This window comes from Notolepis coatsorum (genome assembly GCF_963971535.1).
Source record: "Notolepis coatsorum genome assembly, chromosome: 17".
NCBI lineage: Eukaryota > Metazoa > Chordata > Actinopteri > Aulopiformes > Paralepididae > Notolepis > Notolepis coatsorum.
This window is the reverse complement of record NC_140181.1, coordinates 101553374-101572164: the sequence shown is the minus strand read 5'-3', so window position 1 is coordinate 101572164 and position 18791 is coordinate 101553374. Positions and strand designations below refer to the sequence as shown.

The window sequence follows — 18791 nt, the reverse complement described above, 5'->3', positions numbered from 1 at the left end:
GACGGCATCACTTTCTTCAGGTTTGCCTGGTTGAAATCGCCGGCCACTACCATCGCTGCGTCTGGATGTTTGATCTGGTGTCTGTTGAGGTGATCATGTAGTTCTCCCAGCGCTTTGCCCGTATTCGCGTGTGGGGGAATATATACGGCGGTCATGATGACCGCGGTGAACTCCCTCGGGAGGTGAAACGGACGACACAGGATAGAAAGATGTTCCATGTCCGTGGAACACGAGTTCGAGAGAACATGCACCCCCTCGGGATTAACCCAGGAATTGTTCGTGAGGAGGCAGACCCCGCCGCCGATGCTCTTTCCTGAGGCAGCGGTACGATCTGCACGTAATACTGTGAAGGCATCCGAGGGAGAGATGCTTTTGTCCGGAGTCGCCGACGTGAGCCATGTCTCCGTGAGACACATGATGTTGATGTCTCTCATCTCCCGTTGGAACCGGACCCTCGCCCTTAGGTCATCCATCCTACCCTCCAACGAACGGGCATTCGCCAGAAAGATGGATGGAATTGCTGGGCGGTAAGCAGCTCTTTTTAGTCTCAGTCTAATACCTCCACGTCTCCCTCTGTGTCTCCTCCTGCCGTAGCCTTTGTTCTTTTCCTTGCCGCCATTCTCCCGTCTGATTTCTGCTGGCCATTCTAGGTCAAAAGTGTCTCCAAACTCCTCTTTGAGCCCGGGGTTCAGGTCCATAAGTGTCTGACGGTCGTATGACGTACCCGCCAGTGTTGCTTTAAATAAAAAAGTAGAAAAAACAAACATAATAGCTAAAAGTGTGTACATCGTTGCGGAGCTAAAACCAGAGGCGTCTGACCGGGGTCGCGTCCTAGCAACGACACAGTGACAGTTCAGATGTGAACTGAGAAACAGTTAATGAGTAATCAGAGGTCAATACCATAGTAGTCCATGTAGCAAACAAATCCAGTTAGGGGGAAGGCAGGGACAGTGTAAAGAGTAAGCAGGGGTAGGTATAAGAAGAAGTCCAAAATCCAACAGGGAGGGTCAATAGCAGAAACAGGCAGGATGAATCAGAATAGCAAAACGCTGGATAGCTAGGTAAGACAATCTGGCAGGGAGCAAGATAAATGAACAGGTCTAACTACAGAAGGGCTGGTTAGCTAATAAGGGGCAGGTGTGTGTGTGTGTCAGTGTTACAGGGCAGGTGAATGTGATCAGCAGGTGATGCAGGAGAGAGTGTCCAGGTCTGAAATGACAGGAGAGTTAATATCAGCAATTATACAATGGCATGCAAATATCTTGATTCTGATTGGCTGAAACTGTCAAGTTAGCCGTTGTTATTTCGTATAACACACTCCACATGACCCCAGATCCCTCCCACAACCGAGTTACTTATATATATATTTTTTTAATGAGTCTGAATGAGTCCGCCATAGATTGGATCTACTATTGGATCTACTTTCTCTGTGGATGGTTTTGTGAATAAATCTCCATTATGCTTCAATTACTGTGTGTTTATTGCACGTCGGGCCTAACAACCACCCCTAGGCGTGATCTAATGAGTATAATAATGCTTAAACAAAGAACGTATTAAAGACTGACTGAAGTTGTGACAATATTAAAAGTTAGGTTCAATGAAATCTAAGTTGAGATAAATTAATACATGAATATGCATATATCCCCATACCTCATGGACCACGTTTAAGAGTCACTGTATATTCTCAACAGATTTGCACCTTCCTTCAAGGAGCCAATCTCCACTGGACTGATGAGCAAATGGTGCCCTATGCCACAAAAGGAAATGAGTGGGTCGGATTTGACAACAAGAAAAGCTATGAAATCAAGGTAATTTACAACATATATCGGTGATATCAGTCTTATATTCCAATCTTTCAGAGAGATTAAAAAGAGAAAAGGTTTCAGAGGCAAGCTTTCAAGTCACTTTGCTACAACCGAGCATTGTACATTTTGTTGAAGAAATAATGGAAAAATAACTAACTGATGAAGTATATCAGAAACACAGTATATCTCTCTGCTTTCTCCAATTACCCCAAACTAATGGCAGGGTTGAATTGAGAGGGTTGAAAATGGTTGTTGTGGTGCCAACTATTATTCCATAGGTACAATATCTGAAGGACAACAAGTTTGGAGGTGCCATCATCTGGTCTCTGGACCAGGATGACTTTGCTGGACAGTTCTGTGGACAGGGCAACTACCCCCTCATCGGCCACCTGCGCTCTCTTCTGGCTTCAGGTGAAAATAAATTAAATCTCAACACTTGATTCATAATATAAAGGTTAAAGGTACACTGTAAGATTTCCAATTATTTGGAACGAGGACAGTGAAGACTATGTGCTTATTCTAAACAATTGTACATGGTCTACGTGATCCTCATGCCAATCAATCAAACATCTCACTGATTGCACCTTTATAGGATCACTCCAACTTATTTTCCATCTAACCCCAGGGTCAGACAAGAAGATTGCTATCAATTGTATCTCTACGTTAGTTTTGGAGTTGTTGGATAGTTGTATTTCTTCACTTTTGATGGAGCTAGGCTAGCTGTTCCCTACTGCTTCCGGTCCTTGTGTTAAGCTAGGCCAGCATGCACCTGGACCTATCCCTGGGGCTACTGAGCACACGTAGCTGTTATTAAACTGATAAAAATCTTCTTGTCTGACTCAGGGGGAGATAGCAAATAAGTTGGAGTGTTCCTTTAACACATAAACTGAAACACTTAATGAGATAATTTCTTTCCAGTGTTTAATTAAATTAACTAACTTAATTAACACATGCTGTCTTGACAGATTTGTCACCTCCTCCACCCATGACCACCCGGCCACCAGTAGTCACAACTAAGGACCCGGAGCACCCAAATATTGCCACCACTACTACCATCACCAACACCACTGCTCCTGGTAGGCGCTTCTGTGGGGGGAAGGTTGATGGCTATAAAAACCTATTTGTATTTATTGCATTGTGTGGTTTGTTGTGGTTTTTAATGCGATTCATTTGGGAATTAAACTCTTCTATTCATTCCTGCTTTTATCAGTGTCATCTGCCAAATTGGTGTGTTATTTCACCAACTGGTCTCAGTACCGGACTGGCGCTGGAAAATACCTGCCTGCCAACGTTGATCCCAACCTCTGCACTCATCTGATCTATGCCTTCTCTATAATCAACCACGCCAATGAGCTGGCCACCTATGAGTGGAATGACGATGTTCTCTACAAGGCTTTTAATGGACTGAAGACTAGGTGAGTTGTATACGCTGGTAGTATCATCTAGTCATCTAGGTGAACTGTACAGATAATATCAGACTCAGACCCATACAGTAAACGCACCCCTGTATCACTCATGTACACCAGTACAAGTTATGTAAACTCTTATCTTGCAACAATAACATCAGTGTTTGCATGTTTTTCACGATTCCTCTTTCTGCGCCAAACCCCATATTTCTCGGGTTTCAAATCCAGCGATTGAGCGCCAACCCCGAGATGTCTCCGGTTTAGATAATTTAATTTTTTATTTTTTTGGTTTTCCTATTCAAAACAGTCACGCCGACCTTGGTGACTCATCTGAGTCCTTGCAATTGCAATGACGATTGGATCCCGCCAGGTGGCAGTATCGCCTACCGTATGAACATGCATATGGCCAGTTTAGTGTGGGTGGCCCCAGCCCCCAAAAATCAACTATAGGAACTCACTCTACTAGTAGGTTGCGAGCAGCTGTGAGCAGGACGACAATGGCGATCGCCTAGAGGGAACTATTGGATATTATGAAAAAACGACTACTACTACTACTAAATGGATTATATGGATGATAATTATGGACGATAAGGTGCGTTTCCTAACATTATATGTATAGATCCTGTTCTGATTCAAGACACTTGGACTCTAAGTGAGAAATGGAGTACCTCTAAAACAAAGGTAACGTCTATTTTACATGTACTTTACCGAAACTCCATCATAAAACATGCGCATGTAATGACCGCAGCGTCTGAAAAATTCTGTCTAAAAGAGAATATATACATATGAGGGGGAGGAAACTGTACTTTGGGGGGGGTATGATCAATACATTACAGACCGTATGAATTAATGTTGTGTTACTTTTTCAAATGTAGCCAAGAGTAAATACCCTAACCCTATCAAAACAGCAGTCAAAATGTATATTTTCTGGCCATAATAAGGTCATTTATAGGCCCGATATTCTATATTCAAATGCATTATAATTAAAATTGCATGTGTCTGGATGTCAAAATGCAGTACTGTATACAAAAAACGCTGTAAATCATTTCCCCTTTATTCATTTGCTTAGATTTTTGTACACTTGATCTTGAGAACAAGGTTCTGAATGAGCTCAGTGAAATTCCTCCAAACTCAATGTTAGCATAGTGTTATTTACCATCAATGATGCAAAGAAAAATTATTATTTATATTCTCCTTTGTTTCATCACAATTTACTCAATCATAGTAACACACAATATTTTGGACACTGGGAATACATTCCCTGAGGTCCATAGATGTTCCTAGATACCTATATTTCTAGTTCTTATAGATAGATAGATAGATAGATAGATAGATAGATAGATAGATAGATAGATAGATAGATAGATAGATAGATAGATAGATAGATAGATAGATAGATAGATAGATAGATAGATAGATAGATAGATAGATAGATAGATAGATAGATAGATAGATAGATAGATAGATAGATAGATAGATAGATAGATAGATAGATAGATAGATAGATAGATAGATAGATAGATAGATAGATAGATAGATAGATAGATAGATAGATAGATAGATAGATAGATAGATAGATAGATAGATAGATAGATAGATAGATAGATAGATAGATAGATAGATAGATAGATAGATAGATAGATAGATAGATAGATAGATAGATAGATAGATAGATAGATAGATAGATAGATAGATAGATAGATAGATAGATAGATAGATAGATAGATAGATAGATAGATAGATAGATAGATAGATAGATAGATAGATAGATAGATAGATAGATAGATAGATAGATAGATAGATAGATAGATAGATAGATAGATAGATAGATAGATAGATAGATAGATAGATAGATAGATAGATAGATAGATAGATAGATAGATAGATAGATAGATAGATAGATAGATAGATAGATAGATAGATAGATAGATAGATAGATAGATAGATAGATAGATAGATAGATAGATAGATAGATAGATAGATAGATAGATAGATAGATAGATAGATAGATAGATAGATAGATAGATAGATAGATAGATAGATAGATAGATAGATAGATAGATAGATAGATAGATAGATAGATAGATAGATAGATAGATAGATAGATAGATAGATAGATAGATAGATAGATAGATAGATAGATAGATAGATAGATAGATAGATAGATAGATAGATAGATAGATAGATAGATAGATAGATAGATAGATAGATAGATAGATAGATAGATAGATAGATAGATAGATAGATAGATAGATAGATAGATAGATAGATAGAATAGAAGTGGAGCAATCTTCCATTTACTTGGGCATGTACTTTTAGGCAGATTTTCTGAAAATAGGGCTGCAGTTTAACAGGTTAAAGGTGCTATAGATCAAATGTTTATGTAGACTAATCATAAAAAAAAACAAAAAAAACGTTCACAGAGCGTTTAGAAAGGTGCAGAATCAAGTATTGCCCCCCCCCCCCCCAAGACATTTTTGATTTATGAATTTATCATTTTAAAGATTTTGTCAGGTCCAAAATGAATGTTATTATTTACATGTTGCACGAATGTATCCCTTCCCTACTTCCAATTTCCCCACATGGAATGCACCTAATTTCATAAACTTGCTGCTACATGAGACATGCTGGTAGGGACATCAAGTGGCTCAATGTTATCTATAGCACCTTTAAATAGTAATAAAGCATAACAAAAACAATACATCAGGGACTCAGAGAATTGTGTGCATCTCTTTTACAGCAATCCTGAGCTAAAAACGCTGTTGGCTGTTGGTGGCTGGAATTTCGGATCTGCCCAGTGAGTATACCCTCCCCCCACTCTGTATGTATGTATGTACATATCATTGTGTTTAGTTATGTACTCTGAGGTTATTTAGACACTGTCGATCTTCCCTCAGTACTCCTCATGTTGGGTACAAGCTGTGTCAGTGATACAAGAATCTCAGCTTAACATTGCACTTGTAGTAAGTCACTATGAAGGAGAGCATCTGCTGAATGCCTAACATATAAAAGAGATTCCACAATGTTGAGGCTATTGGATCACATTGGGAACATTGTGTTTATCTTGATGTCAAAAACATCATGGCAGATGTTTCTTGTTTGCTATCTTCATAGATTCACCATCATGGTTTCATCCCTTGCCAACCGCCAGACGTTCATCCAGTCCTCTATCAGTTTCCTGAGAACACATGGTTTCGATGGACTGGACCTGGACTGGGAATACCCTGGAGCAAGAGGAAGCCCTCCGGAGGACAAGAAGAGATTCACCCTGCTCTGCAAGGTCGGTTTGGGAATTGAAGTTGGGACTGCATTTGACGCCTTTCTAGTACAAAGACAAAAAAAAGAAATGTACAATGGAATGACTATACATGTTTCAGGCTACGTTTAGACAAGCGTTTTGTGAACAGAAACCGCAAAAGTCATCTTGTGGTTTCACTTTTAATTTTACGTTTAGACAAGCGTTTTGGGGTGGAATTCTCTGTGCAGACGACGCTGTAACGACGGAGCCCCGCTGTCACACGATTGGCGCATATGTCACATGACGTGCTGTGAAGACCCGCCCTACTCTGCCTCTGATTCGCAGACTGTGGATGGGGAATGTGATTGGACCAAAGCAGAGTCACTCGCAGACAGTGGGTCCACTCACGCCGCGGGACAGATTCTTGTGTATTTAACCCTTTCACTGCCACACGACAGCCGGTTGTGTGATAGTAAAGGGTTAACCTTCTGTCGTGTGGCAGTGAAAGGGTTAAAAGTACTGCCAATGTAGCCTTCAGGTGATCTCCGTTGATATAGTCAGACATACTTGCTTTGTTTACGTCTCGGCTACTGGCGCATACCTGCTACCTGTGACGTAAGCAGTACGCGCGACCAGAGCCGTGACAACCCTTTCGTCATCGTTTTAACAGATTTATACGGTTTAACAGTTTAGACGAGAGCGCAAAGCTTTTGCGTTTCTAGGAATTCCACCCTGGAAGCTAGTCTCACTTTTTTGCGGTTTCACCCCGTAAAAACGCAGTTTCCGTATAAACGAAAGGCACATCCGAAAAAATATTTTTGCAGATTCACCTGCTAGCGTTTCCGTCTAAACGGGGCCTCAGTGTGGGTCAAACTCCTGATCTTGGCAGTGTTAGTGCCCTCTAACCGCTACCCATTGAGCTACAATGGACCACAATTAAGAGGAGGACAGGAGTGAGGACAGGAGTGATGTGTTCGCGGGACCGGGTGTTAGTGAGGAGGCGGGCAGCTGAATTTTGGACCATTTGCAGTTTATGGAGGGAGCGGGAGGTGATACCAGTGAGGAGGGAGTTGCAGTAGTCCAGGCGGGAGGGGATGAAGGCGTGAATGAGGGATTCAGCAGCGGGGGGGGAGAGGCAGTAACGGATTTTTACGATGGAGCGGACGTGGGGGTCAAAAGAGAGGGTGGGGTCAAGGAGGACACCAAGGTTTCGGACTAGGGGGGAGGGGGTGATGGTGGAGTCGTTGATGGTGAGTGTGATGGGTCCGGATCTGGTGAGGGTGGTTTTGGTGCCAATGATGAGAAGTTCAGTCTTGTCACTGTTCAGTTTGAGGAAGTTGTGAGTCATCCAAGTTTGGAGTTCGGTGATGCAGGATTCGAGTGTAAGATACAAGTGTAAGATATCAAAATGACCGGCTTGGTCCAACTCGAGTTGCTATAACTTTTTGGAAAGTTTCACCGCACCGTTTGGGTACAACTTGACTCTAAACAGGCAATTCTGGTCCATAGGAATGAATGGCGTAATGTAAATAACTAGAGTGTAGAAACAGAATTTTTTTGTTTTACCATCACCTTTTGTAAATTGCGACAGTGATCTCACTTTTGGACCTAGATATAAAAACAACACACCAAAACCATGCCACGACTGTGCCCTCGCTGATTAAAGAAAATATAAATATTTTAGATAAATGGAATTGGACATTTCTATCTCAACTTATGCCCATTTCTTTGACAGTCATGCTCCACATACACACTAATGGACTCTCCACTCTAGCTGAAATCTGTAATTTCACCGTTCCTTCCCTTGTCTTCCGATCGCCACATGGGCCACAATTGTCGACGGAATTACACAATATTGCACACAACCCTTCATGAAGTTCCTCAAGTGCTCATATTAAAAAAAATAAGATTCATCTCTTATCGTTTTGCTTTAATTATGGTGAGAGTGAAGGAAGCGCAGCCTCATTGAAATGCATTGGGGATGGATTTGTGTCAGTTAGGATTTGAATTGTACTGAGTTGATTGACACCTGCATGTGCATGTGCATGAGACTTAAGGGAGGTGTCAATAAACTCAGTACTGACTTCTACATTCATTGGTGGATGTTAGCCATGACCTCTATACAATGGGTTAACCATTTAACTAAATACCTTATATTAGACACCCCAGCAACACCCTAGCAACCACCTAGAAACACCCTAGCAACCACCTATAACACCCTAGCAACCACCTAGAAACACCCTAGCAACCACCTAGAAACACCCTAGAAACCACCTAGTACACCTTAGTAACCACCTAGAAATACACTAGCAACCACCTAGTACACCTTAGTAGCCACCTAGAAACACCCTAGCAACCACCTATAACAACCATTTGTCATAGAGACTTGCGAGAGACCCTCTCCCGTTGGCCAGCGGTGCACAGGCATCACCCACACTTTCACAATTTCCCCCACGGAATTGTCTAGTTATTATTATTAATAAAATACAGGACACATTATTGTCATCTCCAATTGTGTTTTTGAATTTAGGAATTAATTGCTGCCTTTGAAAAAGAAGCTGCAGACACCAATAAACCAAGGCTGCTGCTCACAGCTGCAGTGGCTGCTGGGAAGGGAACTATTGACAACGGATATGAGGTCGCTGAGGTTTCAAAGTGAGTTCAACCCATATGAAAATGAACGATAGATTATGTATATAACCTAGTTATATGAGTATTGGCTGAGCGTACCGCTCTTAAAGCCTATCGAGATACCCCTTATCTCCTGTACCTATTGTACTCCATCACGAAAACAACTTGTACACCCACACCTGACCGGGTCCCGCCTCTATGGAGGCGTAGCCTATAAGACCATGACCATGGTCACCAACACACCCTTCCTCGCCAAAATCCCGTTCCAGTAAAAGATCCCTCAAAAGGGAACTCAGGGCCGCTTAAGAGCGGGACGCTCAGCCAGTACTCATATAACTAGGTTATATACATAACCTATCGTTATATATTCGTATCTGGCTTATCGCGTCCCGCTCTTAAAGCCTATCGAGATATGTGTTAGAGTGGACGCGAGGCCCAACAGATGTACCCCCTGAGGACCCGTAAGCCCACATCAAGGGGTTCGGGGAGCCCTGTCACCCCATCCTTCCTAATGAAGGGGGGGCGCAGTCAACTCCACCTGAGTGCGAGCAAGAGGGAACTAGAACCCCTTGAACACACAGCACAGGCGGAACCACGTGTGACCTAACACACTGTGGCCCATACCCACACACTCCTGCTACCCTACCAAAGGACGGGAAGCAGGAAAGGCCACAGACCCCAGAACCGCCTGGGAGACAGAACCCCCGGTCATGTCCATGAGGTTAAACCTTACAAAGGGGCCCGGGGAGGACCATGAAGCTGCAGCACAGATGTCCTCCACCGAGGCCCCACCCAGGAGTGGAGTGCGCCCTGATGCCCCCAGGGGGATCCTGCCCAGCCAATGTGTAGCAGAGGGCAATGCCCTCGCACAACCAATGGGACAGGCGCTGTTTCGACAGTGCCTTACCGGCACGAGAACCACCGTAACAGACAAAAAGCTGATCGGTAACCCTGAGGTCCTGAGTACGGCTGAGGTAAATTCCCAAAGCACGGACCGGACATGACAGGTGAAAGCCTGCATCTAACTCACTAGTGTGAGGAGGAGGACGAAACGCCTGAACCACAATATCCCGGGAGCGGAACTCCGGATATTCTTAGGCATGAAAGCAGGATTAGGTCGCAGAGTGGCACCGCAATCGGCCCGAAAAGACAGGCACTCTGGACGTACCGAGAGAGCACAGAGCTCACCCACGCGTTTAGCGGAAGTGACAGCCAGCAGGAACGCGGTCTTGAAAGACAGCCGTTCCAACGGCGCCTGCTCGAGCGGCTCAAACGGGGCCAAGGACAACCGACCGAGGACCAATTGAAGATCCCAAGTCGGAGCCAAGGAGCGTTGCACCGGCTTAACGCGTCGAGCGCCAAGCAGGAAACGCTTCACAAGAGGGTGGCTGAACAAAACAGTTCCCTCAATTCCCTCATGATAGGAGGATATAGCCGCCGCATATACCCTCACCGTCGAAGCCGACAGTCTACCAAGAAGAGACTGGAGATAACTCAGGACAGCATCCAGGGGGCAGGAGACTGGGTCCCAGCCCCCCGCCTTACACCACTCTTGGAATGCACGCCATCTGCCCGCGTAAAGCGCGACAGTGGAGGGAGCATGTGCACTCCGGATGGTATCAACCACCGAAGGGTCCATCCTCTCCAGACTCACCCTCCCACCAGCCACACCAACAGCCGTTGGCCCAACATCGGATACTGGAACAGTGACCCGTCGTGCTGTGAGAGGGCCGTCGCCGACCAAGGAATGACCCAAGGAGGAGCGACCAGAAGCTGGATCAAGACCGGGAACCACACTGACGTGCCCCGGTCCGGCGCGACCAGGATCACCGTCCTGCGCTCCCTCCGTATCCGCTCCAACAGCTGACTCAACAGCTGTACAGGAGGAAAGGCGTACAGAAGACCGGGCGGCCATGGAAAGGTCGAGAAGGCATCCACACCCAAGGGGGGATGATCTGCTCGACTGAGCGAGAACCACAAGGGGCACTTTTGAGAGCGTCGGCACGCAAACAGATCTACAGAGGCCCCTCCGAACCGATCCCAGATCTGTCTGACTATGTCGGGGCGGAGTTCCCACTTGTCATAATGAGGACCGCCCCGAGACATCATATCCGCCCCCATATTCTATGTACCAGGAATGTGGAGCGCCCTAAGACTGCGCAGCCTGCGGGATGCCCATAGCCAAAGTTCGACCGCCGCCCGGAGCAGGCGGATGGAACGAGTCCCACCCTACCTGTTGATATACGCCGCTGCCGCCATACTGTCTGTCCTGACCAAAACGTGTTCGCCTACCACCAGGTGGTCGAACCGTTTGAGGACCAGGAGGACCGCCTTCAACTCCAACACATTGATATGCGGGGTAGCTGGGCCAGCATGAACCCCCGTCCAGCTGCCCCCCACTGCGTGGGTCCGACACGTCCCTCCCCAACCCGTGAGAGAGGCGTCGGTGAAGACCGTGACGTGTGAGCGTCTGCTGCCTATGGGGACCCCAATGGTGAGGATACCCAGCCTCCTCCAGTGGGCGAGATCTCCCCATATCGACAAAGGAACCGTCAACCGTTTCTCTTTGTCCCTCACCGGATCTATTCTCATAGAGAGAAACCACCTCTGTATCCTCCTCATGAAGAGGAGGCCAAGAGGAACCACCGCGTGAGCAGATGCCATAATGCCGAGCAGACGCATCACTTGCAGCGCCGTGACCGTCCCTCCCAGACGGAAACCCCCGAGCGCGCGACGGATAGACACCTGGCGCTGCTCCAAGAGGGTTGCAATCATGGGCCTTGACCTCAACGTCAAGCCCAAGTACTCCACCTGTTGACTGGGAAGAGGGGTACTCTTCTTCCAATTCACAGCAAAACCTAGGCTGGTGAGGAATTCCACCACCAGCCTGGTATGAGACCTGGCAACCTCCTCCGAACGACTGAGGAGTAGAATGTCGTCGAGATAGAATAGAACTCGTAACCCCCCACGACGTAAAGGCTCCAGCGCAGTCGCCACGCACTTGGTGAATGTGCGGGGAGCCAGAGAATAACCGAACGGCATCCTCTGGTACTCGTACGCTACGCCCTGAAACAGGAACCGTAGGAACTTCCTGTGAGGAGGGTAAATGGGGATGTGAAAATACGCATCCTTCAGGTCTATGGAGGTGAACCAGTCTCCCCTTCTGACAGCAAGCAGAAGGAGTTTGACGTCAACATTCTGAACGGTCTCGCTACAATCAACCGATTGAACGCGGACAGATCCAGTATAGGTCTGACCCCCCCTGTTTTCTTGGGTATCAGAAAATAACGGGAGTAGACGCCTGACATTGCGTCCTCTCTCGGAACCACAACGACGGCCTGCTTCGCCAACAGAGATTGGATCTCGTCGGCCAGGGCTGTCACTGCGTCTGACCCTGACAATAGGGTCGGCACCAAACCTGAGAACGGAGGGTGGGGTTGTGCGAAGTGCAACATAAGCCCCTGCCTCAACGTTCTCGCCATCCACCCCACAAGATGGCATTCTTGTCGCCATATGTGAAAATAATCCTACAGCGCACCCACCGTCAACTGACGCTGGGCCGCAAGGAACAGTAGATAGTTGGCCCGGTCCCTCCCGCTGTGCAACGCACCCAAGGGGGGACCCCGACAGAAAGGGCCGGTTTGATACGGGAGAAGCTGTTATCAAACTGGTTGACACACACACCCCCCCTGAACACCCCTCTAGCGCATGCTGAGGAGTTGTTCCGCAGCTAGACACGCAAGGCATGAGGACCCCATGGGCTCCTACACGCCGAAGCCCTGCAGTGATATTGCTACCACCCAAATCACGCTCGCCTCTCCTTTGCAGACCACTGCCGCTGTGACGGGAGTGGGAGGCATCAGCGCGATACCCCGCCTGGCGAAGGCGAGGCCGGGGTAACCCTTGCTGTGCATTCAACAGAAGAGGCCTCGAGTCCCCCTGCTGACCACTGTAGCTAGTGGCAGCTGTAACACCAGGCTCATCCAACACACAACGTGTGGTGCAGGAACCACGCGATGGAACATTCTCACGGACAGACCCAGGCTCAGCCATCAACTGGGTGTCAGCCCCTGTCCCCATGAGAAGTGAAGAATGGGGCCGCATACGCTTCAAGGAAGGTTCGCGGCCCGCAGCCAAAGGAGAACGATCAGAGCCCCGCTTCCGTGGGTAACAGAGAGAGGATTGAACGGGGAGCGGGCTGCTCGCGGCAAAGTAACGACGGCTTGTTTTACCAAACTCGAATTCACCCAAAATGGCCGATCCCTTGGCCGCCAAGGCTGTCGGCCTTGTGGGACCCTGTTGACTCTCCACCCAGGGCACCACTGGCGGGGGAAACATGGCCGCCTGTCGAGGATCTCGCCACAGTCGTTGACGAGACCGTGCTCCCACCTCTGGCTGCACAGCGTGAGGCGGTGTAGGACCCAGATCAACAACCGCCTGCGCCTCCACAGAATGCCCAAAAAGACTATCTGTGGAAAAAGGAGTCGTGAGGAGAGAAAACCTATCCTCTTCCCCAAGAGGAGATTGCTCCAACCAAACATGCCTAACAACCAACGTTGATAGCATCCTAATCCTCCCCGCAGTTATAGCTTGCGACTGAGTCAAGATCTCCATAACACCATGAACCATGTTACAATGTCGGCTGGACCCAAAGTCCTACTACCCGACGCCAATGTGGATAGGAAACTAGCCAGCTGAGCCATAACACTGGCCGCCGCTAAATACCATCCTGTAGCAGTATACAACTCATCCGTCCATACTGCCACCCTCCGAGCCGATTCGCTATCAAGCATCGGCCGGGTGGGACGTCGTTCATCCCCGCCGGGGCACAGGAACAAAGCTACCTGGCTACGTAGCCACGGTACACCCGGCCTGCACCCTGTTGTTAGCCCGTTTACTTGTAAAAAAGGTAAATAGGACTCAGCGAAACCCCCCACATCAACAACCGACTGACCTTCATCAATGAAGCTGGTAAGAAGAGGGAAAAGCGGTATCCGCGGTGGGGATTATTAGAACAACGACCCATTTCAGCATCAACGTTAGCATTAGCAGAAGTAGCAGTAGTAGCATTAGCGTTAGCAGCGTGCTCCAGGATTGCCAGGAAAACGTCCACTGCAGTGGAACGATCACCAAGCCACCCCGGCCCTGGCGCCGAAACATTACCAATACCGACATTGATGCCTAATGACACAGGCCTTACCTTTGTACAAGCCGCCGTCAGCCGAGGAAACATCAGCACAGGCCCAATGTGTCGCTGAAACATGCTCCGAAGATGCCAGGGGCAAGCAAACCTCTGGTAAGCTTTCAACATTACGCAATTTCTCTAATCTTTTCATACTACTAGTTACATACGGTGCACTGCATCCAATATGATGGAACGAAAATAGAGGAAGGGTGTGTTGGTGACCATGGTCATGGTCTTATAGGCTACGCCTCCATAGAGGCGGGACCCGGTCAGGTGTGGGTGTACAAGTTGTTTTCGTGATGGAGTACAATAGGTACAGGAGATAAGGGGTATCTCGATAGGCTTTAAGAGCGGGACGCGATAAGCCAGATACGAATATATAACTGTTAAAATGAACTGTAAAAGTATAGTATTCCTGTTGTTTTCTTTTATTATTATTACATTTTTTATGTTATTTTTTTAATTTGTTTTACCGGTTACTGTAGAAATGCTATAGGGAACCACTACATATAATTTCTATGGTAAAACCAAAATAATATAGTATATAATAGTCAGTCACCATATATTTCTATAATATTCCACTACAAAAATACTATGGCGAATCACTCTAATAGTTCAGTGTTAAAATGCTATAGATATGACCATTTTAAAAACACAGGAATACTATAAAACACATACAGCATATGAAAATGAACTGTTGTAAAATTATAGTAACCACTACAGAAACATAGCATTTCACTGTAATATTGTGTTGATACAATTATATAGATGTGAAAAAACAACAACACAGGAATACTATAAAACACTACAGCATTTATGTAGTAAATCTCTATAGCATGTATGAATACTTATAGGTTTTAATATAGTACAATATGTCATCAACCAGTCTGTGTTTGTGTCACTGTGTGTTTGTGTGTTTGTGTACCAGGTACTTAGACATTATAAATGTCATGACCTATGACTTCCATGGAGCCTGGGACCCATTCACTGGCCACAACAGTCCTCTGTACAATAGCTCTTCAGATGTGGGAGAGAACATCTACTACAATGTGGTGAGTGAAGAACTTCCACATCAGAGATGATCGTTCCATATCGTCACGAGACGCCCGATGACCGATTCATTCTTTATTATAGCAACGCATTCATCGTTTTATATTTCCCTTACAGGACTTTGCTATGAAGTACTGGAGAGACCAGGGGGCTCCTGTTGAGAAGCTCATGATGGGTTTTGCAACCTATGGACGCACATTCCGCACTTCTTCAGCGGCCAATGGCATCGGAGCACCAGCCAGTGGACCCGCCTCCGCTGGACCCTATACTGGAGAAGCTGGATCCTTGTCGTACTATGAGGTCAGTGAATGATGAGACAGTGAAGATGCACAGAGACCTTTTTTGGGGGTGACTGTAATGGGCAACAGTGCTCGTGGAGCTGCCTCAGGATTGTGGTTTTAATCTCATATAGCATCTCATTGTCATGACATGAGCTAAAAACTGGAGCATCTTCGATGAATGTGGGAAGGAATTCTATGCAACACCATATTTGTAACGGCCCACAGTATGGCAGACAAGAACCCAGCAGCAACGACACAGTGACAGTTCAGATGTGAATTGAGAAACAGTTAATGAGTAATCAGGGGCCAATACCATAGTATATCAGTCCATGTAGCAAACAAATCCAGTTAGGGGGAAGGCAGGGAAAGTGTAAAGAGTAAGCAGGGGTAAATATAAGAAGAAGTCGAAAATCCAACAGGGAGGGTCAATAGCAGAAACAGGCAGGATGAATCAGAATAGCAAAACGCTGGATAGCTAGGTAAGACAATCTGGCAGGGAGCAAGATAAATGAACAGGTCTAACTACAGAAGGGCTGGTTAGCTAATAAGGGGCAGGTGTGTGTGTGTGTCAGGGGAACAGGGCAGGTGAATGTGATCAGCAGGTGATGCAGGAGAGAGTGTCCAGGTCTGAAATGACAGGAGAGTTAATATCAGCAATTATACAATGGCATGCAAATATCTTGATTCTGATTGGCTGAAACTGTCAAGTTAGTCGTTGTTATTTCGTATAACACACTCCACATGACCCCAGATCCCTCCCACAACCGAGTTACTTATATATATATTTTTTAATGAGTCTGAATGAGTCCGCCATAGATTGGATCTACTATTGGATCTACTTTCTCTGTGGATGGTTTTGTGAATAAATCTCCATTATGCTTCAATTACTGTGTGTTTATTGAGTATAGCCATAAGGTTGGGTGAATTCGGCCATTGTATAAAAGCATTACATCACTTGAAGTCGTGTGTTATACTCATTAGATCACGCCTAGGGGGGGTCTAACGACCCTCCGCTGCACGTCGGGCCTAACAACCACCCCTAGGCGTGATCTAATGAGTATAATAATGCTTAAACAAAGAACGTATTAAAGACTGACTGAAGTTGTGACAATATTAAAAGTTAGGTTCAATGAAATCTAAGTTGAGATAAATTACTCATGAATATGCATTATATCCCCATACCTCATGGACCACGTTTAAGAGTCACTGTATATTCTCAACAGATTTGCACCTTCCTTCAAGGAGCCAATCTCCACTGGACTGATGAGCAAATGGTGCCCTATGCCACAAAAGGAAATGAGTGGGTCGGATTTGACAACAAGAAAAGCTATGAAATCAAGGTAATTTACAACATATCGGTGATATCAGTCTTATATTCCAATCTTTCAGAGAGATTAAAAAGAGAAAAGGTTTCAGAGGCAAGCTTTCAAGTCACTTTGCTGCAACCAAGCATTGTACATTTTGTTGAAGAAATAATGGAAAACTAACTAACTGATGAAGTATATCAGAAACACAGTATATCTCTCTGCTTTGTCCAATTACCCCAAACTAATGGCAATTGAGAGGGTTGAAAATGGTTGTTGTGGTGCCAACTATTATTCCATAGGTACAATATCTGAAGGACAACAAGTTTGGAGGTGCCATCATCTGGTCTCTGGACCAGGATGACTTTGCTGGACAGTTCTGTGGAGAGGGCAACTACCCCCTCATCGGCCACCTGCGCTCTCTTCTGGCTTCAGGTGAAAATAAATTAAATCTCAACACTTGATTCATAATATAAAGGTTAAAGGTACACTGTAAGATTTCCAATTATTTGGAACGAGGACAGTGAAGACTATGTGCTTATTCTAAACAATTGTACATGGTCTACGTGATCCTCATGCCAATCAATCAAACATCTCACTGATTGCACCTTTATAGGATCACTCCAACTTATTTTCCATCTAACCCCAGGGTCAGACAAGAAGATTGCTATCAATTTTATCTCTACGTTAGTTTTGGAGTTGTTGGATAGTTGTATTTCTTCACTTTTGATGGAGCTAGGCTAGCTGTTCCCTACTGCTTCCGGTCCTTGTGTTAAGCTAGGCCAGCATGCACCTGGACCTATCCCTGGGGCTACTGAGCACACAATTAAACTGATAACAATCTTCATGTCTGACTCAGGGGGAGATAGCAAATAAGTTGGAGTGTTCCTTTAACACATAAACTGAAACACTTAATGAGATAATTTCTTTCCAGTGTTTAATTAAATTAACTAACTTAATTAACACATGCTGTCTTGACAGATTTGTCACCTCCTCCACCCATGACCACCCGGCCACCAGTAGTCACAACTAAGGACCCGGAGCACCCAAATATTGCCACCACTACTACCATCACCAACACCACTGCTCCTGGTAGGCGCTTCTGTGGGGGGAAGGTTGATGGCTATAAAAATGTCCCTATTTTATAAACAAAGGTGTTCAGTCATGTAATAGTTGTAATAACCTATTTGTATTTATTGCATTGTGTGGTTTGTTGTGGTTTTTAATGTGATTCATTTGGGAATGAAACTCTTCTATTCATTCCTGCTTTTATCAGTGTCATCTACCAAACTGGTGTGTTATTTCACCAACTGGTCTCAGTACCGGACTGGGGCTGGAAAATACCTGCCTGCCAACGTTGATCCCAACCTCTGCACACATCTGATCTATGCCTTCTCTATAATCAACCACGCCAATGAACTGGTCACCTATGAGTGGAATGACGATGTTCTCTACAAGGCTTTTAATGGACTGAAGACTAGGTGAGTTGTATACGCTGGTAGTATCATCTAGTCATCTAGGTGAACTGTACAGATAATATCAGACTCAGACCCATACAGTAAACGCACCCCTGTATCACTCATGTACACCAGTACAAGTTATGTAAACTCTTATCTTGCAACAATAACATCAGTGTTTGCATGTTTCTCACGATTCCTCTTTCTGCGCCAAACCCCATATTTCTCGGGTTTCAAATCCAGCGATTGAGCGCCAACCCAGATATTTCTCCGGTTTAGATCCTTTTTTCTTATTTTTTTTTCAGTTTTCCTATTCAAAACAGTCACGCCGACCTTGGTGACTCATCTGAGTCCTTGAAATTGCAATGGCGATTGCATCCCGCCAGGTGGAGAGTGATAGGCAACCTTCGGAACGAAGAAGCCACCTAATGATG

At 45.4% G+C, this 18791-nt stretch overlaps 1 protein-coding gene across 1 annotated transcript in view; it reads left to right on the top strand.

Annotated features, from left to right (window-relative positions):
- Positions 1-18791, top strand: part of LOC311244181 (putative chitinase 10) — a gene marked incomplete at both ends in the record, with an annotated part of 77420 nt that overhangs the window by 14077 nt on the left and 44552 nt on the right. The window contains 13 exons of the mRNA XM_084333588.1: positions 1692-1808; positions 2084-2216; positions 2771-2881; positions 3016-3220; positions 5952-6008; positions 6326-6491; positions 8980-9104; positions 15194-15317; positions 15433-15615; positions 16820-16936; positions 17203-17335; positions 17882-17992; positions 18177-18381. Of these exons, the coding sequence (XP_084189714.1) occupies positions 1692-1808; positions 2084-2216; positions 2771-2881; positions 3016-3220; positions 5952-6008; positions 6326-6491; positions 8980-9104; positions 15194-15317; positions 15433-15615; positions 16820-16936; positions 17203-17335; positions 17882-17992; positions 18177-18381 (1787 nt within the window). The remainder of the gene's footprint in view (positions 1-1691; positions 1809-2083; positions 2217-2770; positions 2882-3015; positions 3221-5951; positions 6009-6325; positions 6492-8979; positions 9105-15193; positions 15318-15432; positions 15616-16819; positions 16937-17202; positions 17336-17881; positions 17993-18176; positions 18382-18791) is intronic.